General features: G+C 37.0%; 1 protein-coding gene across 2 annotated transcripts; it reads right to left on the minus strand.

The window, feature by feature from the left end:
- Positions 1 to 1,186: 1,186 nt before the first annotated feature.
- Positions 1,187 to 9,106, minus strand: LOC113333250 (probable sphingolipid transporter spinster homolog 2). Of its 2 annotated transcripts, none has more exons than XM_026579763.1 (16): positions 8,895 to 9,106; positions 8,564 to 8,695; positions 8,328 to 8,429; positions 7,777 to 7,881; positions 7,549 to 7,624; positions 7,347 to 7,421; positions 6,507 to 6,609; positions 6,369 to 6,416; positions 6,200 to 6,263; positions 4,413 to 4,510; positions 4,054 to 4,130; positions 3,159 to 3,272; positions 2,689 to 2,808; positions 2,254 to 2,382; positions 2,072 to 2,150; positions 1,187 to 1,649 (listed from the first exon to the last, which is right to left on the minus strand). In XM_026579763.1, the coding sequence occupies exons 1-16, from the start codon at positions 8,951 to 8,953 to the stop codon at positions 1,525 to 1,527; spliced, it is 1,506 nt and encodes a 501-aa protein (XP_026435548.1). In that variant the 5' UTR covers positions 8,954 to 9,106; the 3' UTR covers positions 1,187 to 1,524. The 2 variants fall into 2 exon arrangements, with proteins under 2 accessions (XP_026435548.1, XP_026435549.1); XM_026579764.1 differs by having other exon boundaries at positions 6,200 to 6,248; positions 8,895 to 9,103.
- Between the last annotated feature and the right edge of the window lie 610 nt (positions 9,107 to 9,716).

The following is a 9,716-nucleotide window of genomic DNA, read 5'->3' on the forward strand; positions in this document are numbered from 1 at the left end:
GAAGCCCAACAACTTAATTCGACGGCTTCTTAGAAACTTCTTATCCAAAGGTAAGGCTGATGACGATGATGGATTAGGAGAAGAGCTATAGTCCGATCCTCAATATTCCGCCCTTGCTCGACTTTCTTGAAACAGCTACCAGTGGTGGTGGATTCAGGACGCCTAAAGAAGCCCGAAAAATCAAAAAGCTTTCCAGCTGAGAGATTAAACTGCAAGAAAGAATTTCCAAGAACTTGGGTTGATGATGAAGCGAAGCTGGCGTTGGATGCCATGGATGCAGAAGACGACGATGATAGAGTTAGCATTGCAGCTGTTGGTGCCATCTATTTGTAAGAAGGATGTTCGAGAGATTTTCGGAATCGGAATGATAAGCGGATAAGATTGATAGTAAATGACTTGAGAAACAATTCCGAAACTTCATCTTCTTATAGCCCAAGAAAGATATTGGATACCGTTGGCGGTGCCTGTTGGTTTTTCTTTTCCTAGTTGGATAAACAATGGGTATAGGAAAAGGTTTCGTTTGTGTGGGGTTTGTGCCACGTGTTGAACCAAGATGATTCCACGTGACTTGTTCTATCCTCTGTTATCTGTGGGCTCCACATTATTGTTTCCGATAAGTCAAATCCGGCTCCGTACTTCGAGATGGAGACCGCCATTAAACGGGACCTGACTTGGTCGGTGATTGTTGTTAGCCTACGTAAAAACGTGGGTGTAAAAATCCCATTCCGAAAAGGTAAACAGCCAGTGATAAGTGTCGTCGGATTAGGTTTTGTCGACTCACGTTAGGTAATCAGACTTACGTCAACAATATGATTGGGAGTGTGGAGAGAGTGCTTAATCTCCATTCTGACACGTTCATTTCAGCGGCAAACCCACTGTTCCAACAAGCTCAATGAACGCAATTGAACTCTGAAGTCTGAACTCAACTCTAAAAATTACTTATTACCTGAGATTTTTGTTCTATTCCTCTAATATGTTACTGCTGGTAGTAAAAAATGGGACGCAAATTCTATCTTGATCATACATAACAATTAAATGGATTAGAATATCACTTGTTGAGCCTTGGAGTAGTTTATGATCGGGTAAGATTTTATTTTTGCTAGATCGGGTAAGATTAGGGTAACTCTAAGGCAATGATGTGTTAAGTTATCCCGCGGTAATTATCCGTTTATCAGCTTATCATTCACAAAACAAACCAAAGATAAAAATTGAAAGCAGAGAAACAAAGGTACAAAAAGCTTTAAGAATCCAAACTGCTGTTATTGATTGTCCAGGGTATAAACAAACTATACAAGTTACAAATAACTGAATGGGAGAGCTGCTGTTTTATCTCATTGTTCCAACACTTCTGCGTTCCTTCTTCCCTTTGATTTCGGAGATTCTAGTTACCATGTAACATGGATTATGTACACATTTAAATTACAACATGAACAGCAGGGAAACTTGACGAACAGGTTCAGAAGCGTGCAATGTGCGAACCGATTTAGAATCCCTACCATGAACAAATTTACCACTTAGAGCAAATTATGGTAGCCTGGACTCATTTGACATTTCAGCTGCGTTCTCACAAAGTAAGGGACTTGAGTCTGGTCCCTCAGCGGCCAAAGGGTCGACTTCATTATATCTGTCCACACTGTGAAGAAAGATCCCTAAAACCAACAAAATCCACAACAAATTAACTTAAGCTCTCAATTCCTTGATGGCAACAGAAAACGGAAAAGGTATAAGAGCACAAAGAATGTAAAAACAGTCATGGGTTCATCTTTTATTTCTTAAGAGCCTTCAACTTCTATTGTTCTATAAGCCTTACTACTATACAATACATCAAAGGTTTTTTATTGTTTTTGTCTCGATGAAATCTGCAGTATACTCAAAATCTGAAGAAATACCCAAACTGGCCTAATTTTTTTCAAGACACTGATGCATAGGAGTGGATAGTCTAACCATGATGTGGAGCAGGTAAACCAAGGAGAGTTTCAAATGCCACTTCCCTATCTTTCTAAATTTTCAATGAATATGAGCTGTGAGATTGATATGCTAAGTGGATAGCGAGAGGATGATTAGAACCTACCAATTGACCAAAGTCCGGATGATATGAACAGAATGGACGTGAGAATGAGAGAAGTAACTCTCCAGTTATTAACAGCATCCTGCGGACGAGAGAAAACACCAACAAAGCAACGTGATCAAAATACGATTTACACCAGGCAACCACAGTTGTACGTAATGCATAATAAAAACAGAAAATCCAACCTGGACAACCCCAACAAGTGGTGATGAAGGAACATCACCGAAGATGTGAATTGAAACAGTAGACATAGCCATAGACAGTGGTCTCAAGCTGGGTTTAACACTATGAAGACATACAAAATTTACAGGACCCTGCACAAAAAGTAATTGAGCTTAAAACAATTGATCAATATGTTATGCACTGTGCACAAACAACATTTTCACAACAAAATTAACCGATATTTCTGCAAACCGAACCGAATTTTTTTACAGTTTTAATCTAGCGTCAGAACAAATCATGAGAAGCAAATGCATTATGTCACAAGAAACATTTTTCATGGTTCGATGCCATCTAGAAGCTATTTTGTAACCTAATTACAGAAATTACGATGAGAATAAGCCATGTCCTGAAATCAAGAAAACCGAATTTGCAGCTAGATTAAGTTAACGAGTTGGTACCTGCGTTGCGAACACAAACAACTCTCCAATTGCAAAGAGGACTAGGAAACCATATAAATTATGTGAAAGGAAGGCACTAAAGCAAAATATAGCCCCCACAAATGTTGCTCCAGAAAGAAGCTGCAGAGCAATGAAAAATGACATATAAGCTATCACATGAAAACTTGGAAGGTCAGAACTGACAGATGGAAACGTATCAAGAAATAAGTCAAAACTTTCCTATCTACATAATTGTTTTGTTAGATACATTTATATTGCTGAAGAAAATAAACAATTTTAGCCTCTAAGTAATTGAAGGACCCAGCCAGATGATATTTTAGCATTGATCCTCGTTATTAGCAATTGATTTATCCAGGTGTTGCTCAATCAGCACCGGTTTAGGGATTAAAATGTATCTTGCTTTCTGATAAAACCGAACAAATTTTCTATTAGCGCGACGTGACTCGGGAATATTGACGCACCAACATTACCTTAAAAGCATTGGAGATTGTGGAGTTCATACGATCGAGAATAAGGCCTCCAGCTAATGTTCCAAATATTCCACACACAATTGTAACCCCTCCAAACATCAAATCTGCATTTTCCTGCTCAAAAGTCCAAATCTTGTAGATTAATCATCATAACATAATGAAGAGAGAACAGAAAGTACTTTCATATGAACAGGTAATATAAAGAGCAATACAAAAAGCAACAGCAGCCGTCCAGAGAAAGAAAAATGAAAAAACAGAAAAGAATAGAGAGCGACTGGCCTTTATAAACTATACTGAAGGCATAACTGGGTGGGACTCGATGACATGCAACTATGACATAAAAAAGAAGAAGATAGAGCATAGAGGGTCCATACAAAGATGATCAAGGTATAGAATTTGAAAGGATGGTTTCCACACCAACATAGAATCACCGAAAACCCAATGAGTCACATGATTTTAAATCTTGTAACCCCATCAGTAGTTTGTTGCATATAGATGTTGAAGATAACAAATTCATAGTAAAAACTGTGGCAAATTGCTACCCATATAGTGTTAACTGACAAATACCATCCCCAGCATCAATTTTGGTTCACAACCATGTTTTTGTAACTTGCTATACTGTCAGACTCCATGAGTTAAATGATGATATTACGTGATGTCCTCACACTGGAATAAATTATTCTAATTGGATTATCAGTATGAATTACTGACACGATTATTTAAAGCAATGATATAAAAGAAACACCTTTTTTAGACCCGTTGGAGACGGGGGGAAATCTTTCAACCCAAAGTTAAAGGTACAAGCCCTTATTAAACGCGGACACTTATGATCCACGACAGCATACTAACAGAGAACTGTAAAATGCAAGTGTGAGGAGGTTTAGAAAGGGCTTACCATGTGATATATGGCATACCCCGCCTTAGGTCCCCAATAAGAATAAGCTCCTATTACGAAATTGTATGCTATGTACCCTGTAAAATAGTCATCTTTGTCAACAAAGGAAACTTGTGAATATGAATAACAATATGGGAAGTTTTTGATATATTTCTTTCATAAGCAGCGGATCACTTCTCCAATGATTGTTCAATCATTGGACACCTAAAGAGTTTCACATTCACAAGCTAATAGAACACAACAAACCATTGTGAAAATTAAGAGAAATTATCCAGAACAAATACGATCATGCATCACCATCCATAGAAAACAGATACTTGTATCAAAAAGGAGCCGCATTCAATTTAATGGAAAGATACCTAGAACGTTAACAACATATACTTTATCGGAGAAGAGCACTTTAAAGTCTGTCCAAAATTTTGAGACCTGATCTGTGATATCAGACTTCCCCTTCGACCTGCAAAAATGAGATACAGAGGTAAGAAACCAATAATAAATTATAGGTGAAACTAAGTTTCTATGATATCTCAAGCCATCACTAACTATAGTGAGTCAAGAGTTAGCTTCTACTTTAGAACCTACTGTTCTTTCAACTTCGAGTCAACTGAAGTAGGAAAGCTATAGCCATCCATATTAAGATTCACCATTTGTTAAGATATGCAATGTTACTGGTATAATGTACTAAGTAAATGTTCTAAAAGTAGATGTTATATACTTAACCATCAGCGACTATCTTCTTCTCTTTTGTGCTTAAAACTCCCGGTCCTGGAAAACTAACATCTAAGCTGATTCATGAGCTCCTGTCTTCAATCGAACTAAGATCTTGAACTTTACTATACACGCTTTTGTCACTGCTGTTTGATCAAATTCTATTGCAATTGATTTCAAAATTTTACTAATCTCATCGCCGATATCATATCTATTAAGTTTGTCCTAGTCTGCCTTCTACTTATGCGTTTTTTTTACATCCTGATCAACTACATATGTCGTGGATGCAAACCTGCTACTGTTCATACCAGCTTAGATGCAAAACCATATAGATAGCCTGTGCAAATATCAAAAAGACTTCAAACTGTAAAGAACATACAACAACAAATACATGCGCACACAGATGTAAGCAACTAAAATGCCTAACCATAAATGTGGTAAGATTGCAAGAAATAGCCAGAGTAGGTCCACCCCCTGGAGGGTTGGCCACGGATTAAAAATTGTTATGACACCAGATATGATTCCAAATGCATGGAGACTAGTGAACCTAGTCCAATATTTTAAGTCGTACGCTCATAAATCTGATATAACTCAACTGGCGGAAAAACGACGACTTACTACTGGGAGTCATAGTGCTCTAGAGCTTCTCATAGAAATACAAAAACGTCTCACCCACTTCCTACAATCTGGCCTGAACCTTTGGCCTGCAGGATCAACAGCAATAGCTGCACGGAGTACGGTAGAATTCCCCGGTACCTAATTTCGGCCTCTCCCTCAAAGCCGTTATTCCGCCTCTTTCTCTTTTTCATGTGCAGGGGACTCTTCTAGTCCTATTAGGAAATATTCAGCATGTTCAGGCCTTGTCCGATTCTGATTCTAAACAAATATAACAGGAACCACGGTATCTCTAAAGTCTAATCAAATCCCCTCTTTGCATATACCTCCTCTCACTATATACCCCATCTCCCAAGGTGTAAAGAAATGTGTGCATGTGATGGAATAACATGTTACGATATAGGTTCTATTTCTTAGTACTTGCACACAACTGAATGGGTTAGCTTTTTTCGTGTAGTCCATTATCTACTGATTACTTTTTTTTTCTACTTCTGTCACCCTATCTTTTTGGGTGCCGTGTATAATGATTGATGATTCAAAAACTTTTAGTTGGAGCAGATTTTGTCAGTTGATCTATTTTGTATCCTTTTAAAAAGAATAATCAAATCCCCTTTTGTTTTAGAAAGTGTAAACTTAATTACATGTTTTTATCACTATATGTTTAAAAAGAACACATCTTATATTCTTATTTAGCTCCTTTATGCCTACTCTAACAAGTTATTTCAGTTTCTACTGGCGGCTTCAACTATAACCCTGCTCTTTTTCTTGGTCTGAGCAAGATACTTAATCAGAAAATAAATTATTAGGACAGAAAGATTCTCACCAGGAAGTTAGCTTTGAGCTATAATCAATAAGCTCTTCGTTTCCAGAAACTGCACCACCATAACCTTTTGAAATCAGCACGTCCCCAAAAAGGATAGAATTTCATAAGATAGGTTTGCTCCCCAAAAATGTCCATCTTAGTGTTGCATAAATTCAGGATAAGACATTACCTTCAGCTTCTCGTGCCGAAGTTTTCTCCAATTTGGCAGGACCAAATCCTGCTCGTAAGTAATCGAGGAACATCTCAGAACGACAGAACTCAGAAGACAAAATTTTGTAGTAGGACGCAACAAATAACAAAAATGCACCTTTCAACTGCAAGGGCTTCACAGCAAAACCAAGAACAACAAACGGAAGCATCAGAATTGCCTCCCCAAAGAATGCGAAACGCCAATTGAAGTAACCTCCAACCTAAAAGTGATACAAAAAAAAAATCATGAAAAGATCCCCAAAAGAAATATATAATCATCATCAATTTTATATCCTCTGATTTTCTAGAAAGAAGATTATATAAAGAGAGACGAAATGCATGGTGGTCAATAGTCACGAAAGTCAGGCCAACTCCCCAAACAGCGCAGACACTTAAACAAAGAAGATGATGTACACATACTCCTATGACGATCTTGGAAAATTGCTAATGAGTATTGTTTAGAGCTTCAAAGTTAAAATTAACATAAACATAACGGGAATAAATACCCATGGTAATACTGAAAGAACCATTCCTCAGATTATAGTCCATTGTGGCAATTCAATGAATTAGTGGTGTACTAAAGGTAAGACAGATGGAATATCAATGAGATCAGAGTATTACACCACAAATATATAACTATCAGCACAATTCCAGTTCGAAGAAGCAAGTATGGAAGCTATAGCTCGTACTCATCTACCATCAACATAACTGTAAATGCTTTTGACACTAGTTACTGAAATTTGCTGCAGGAGAAGTTTTGAAAATAAAGAGCTTACACGGTTGGTGGAAACTTCATCTCAGATGTGCTGTGTGCCAGCAATTTTTAAACCAAAAAATGGCCAGAGAAGGTTAAATAAAAGTAAAACACAATTTTCTTCTCAACGGGATGATGATTTACCACAAAAAAAAAAAAAAAAATACACAGTAAGGAAGCTTTTACAGGATTATCACAGCTTACCAATCCACCGTAGACATAGCCAACAGCAATTCCAGTTGGTATACACATATAAAAAATAGCGAGCCATGCTGTTTTCTGATAAAATAAAACGAAATAAGATATCAAAGTTACCAAGGAGAATTTGACTGTTAAATATAGATCCATTTACGGTTGATCTAAACCTAGTTTCATGAAATGAATAATAGAGTTAATAGAAAAAAACCTGAGCAACAGGAGCATTGTCATCAATGAATGGAGCAGCAAGACTTATAAATGAAGCCTCACCAACACCAACCAGCCTAGTATGGAAAGAGTAGCAAACTTTAGTTTGGTTATAAGTATCTGATGCTTTTATAGGCACAACTGCTATCGGCATATATGCGCGCACACAGACACACACACACACAAAGAAAAAAAGATGAGAAAAGGGAAATGATCCACATGTACTTACATGCGAAATATAGTAATAGACCAAAAATCCCAGGAAATACCGCAACCAGCAGCTGCAAAAGTCCAGACTGATAATCCAACTCCAATAAGTCTAAACGGATTGTGACTGCGAAAGAAGAAAACAACAGTTTAAGAACCAGCAATCTACATATCATAATTACCAGTCACAAGTGCACCAATTTTTTTACTATCTATTTTACAATGCTAATCACTCTCTAAAACACCATCCTTCTACAAGCTCATATGGGCAAACTCATTGATATGAAATAATCGATACAAACAAAAAGTTGGACCAAAAGACCTAACCAAGACACTCTCAGAACAACAAAACCTTAGGAAGAGCTAGAGTCAACAAACCAAGTTAAAGAATAAACCTTTCAGTGTTATGTGATGAAACACCTAGAAACTGTCGAGAGTTAGATAACAACGCAAAAAGATCAACTAATGCGACAACGTAAATCAGTGCTTCCCCCGGCATGTTCAATCTTTTATCCCCATTTTCAAATTAAGCGAAAAGAACAATAAAGAAAATCAATAAATTCCTTTATTTACCTTTTCGCTAAAGATGCAAATATTGGAGAAGCCAACAGAAGTCCAACCATGAACGCGGATGATAGAATGCCATCTTGAAAATAATTTAAGTTGAAATCTCCTCTGCCAGCCAATACCAAGTTATAATCACACAAAAATAAAACAACTGAGTACAACCCTAATCAAACATTTGGTATGGTTTAGGAATGTCACAATATAGTTTGCAACTAAATAGAAACCTGGGAGTAATGTCTTACTGAATTCCGTTTCCACCCGTACATATACCCCCTTCTGTACATGTCCGCAGACTCCCATTTACACCATTACTTGCTATAGCTCCTCGATCAACATAATTTAACATATTAATCACGCAAAATATCACAAGCAACCTGCAAATAAAACAATTCGTTTACTTATTAACACAAACATAAACCAGCAGAAAATAAAAACATCATATATTGATTTAAACCCTAGAAACTAAACCATAGTTCCAAAACCGAAGTTCAATTCTTAAAACTTAAAAAGTCAATTAACAGAACTAGGGAAAATCAGAATGTAAGGGAGATAGTTGGGATAATAGAAGAGTACGTTTTTGGAGTAAACCAATTAGGCTCTGAATTTGAATCATGATTATCTGATTCCGCCATTTTTTTTTCTTAGTCTAATGGCTTTGTTTAATCGTCCCTTCTTCTCCTTCTTCTTCCAGTGCTTTGGTGTTGATCTCTCCACGCTCTTGGTTGGTTTTGAAGTTCCGTCAACTACATAATTTTGTTTCGCGAATTTGCCCCCGTTGTTGTTAGTATTTGATAATATGGTAGTTGGGTAACATGCGCTGGATAAGTTTTGAAGTTTTTACACATCCGCCGAGTGTTCCTCCTATTGTTAGCTAACAGTCAACTGAGTTGGCAATGCTGCTTTGAATACCCTCTATTTTTCCTTGTGAAATACTCAAAGTTGAATTTTTTTTTTTTTAGGTTAGGTCATCTGACGCCATTCCTTTTTTTTTTTAATAGATAAAACAGGGTCCCTGTGAGTTACATGCCTAAAAGTTTAGGATTAGCCATATTATACATACTTTCCAAAAGAGGAGAAACTGCACTTTCATCCCAGTAGTTACAGATTTGTTGCCTTAAACACATTTTTGCCAATCTAACCGGATAGAAGTTTTCTAAAAGAGGGATTATACTTATAGAGTTTACCCCTTTAACACATAGATTGTTTGTACCGTTGCCTGCATGCAACCTTTGTGATAATTTTTTCGTTGTAATCAACTTGTTTCTTATAGCTTCCATGACTTTTTCATTGTCACTCTCCAACTGAACTTCAGGATGGTTGAGTTGATGTAACCATTGGATCGTCGTAGAAGTTGCCTCCTCCTCCACATCTTTTCCTGATATTCCTGAGATGTAG

Source organism: Papaver somniferum, unplaced genomic scaffold, assembly GCF_003573695.1.
Source record: "Papaver somniferum cultivar HN1 unplaced genomic scaffold, ASM357369v1 unplaced-scaffold_132, whole genome shotgun sequence".
In the NCBI taxonomy this organism is placed as follows: domain Eukaryota; kingdom Viridiplantae; phylum Streptophyta; class Magnoliopsida; order Ranunculales; family Papaveraceae; genus Papaver; species Papaver somniferum.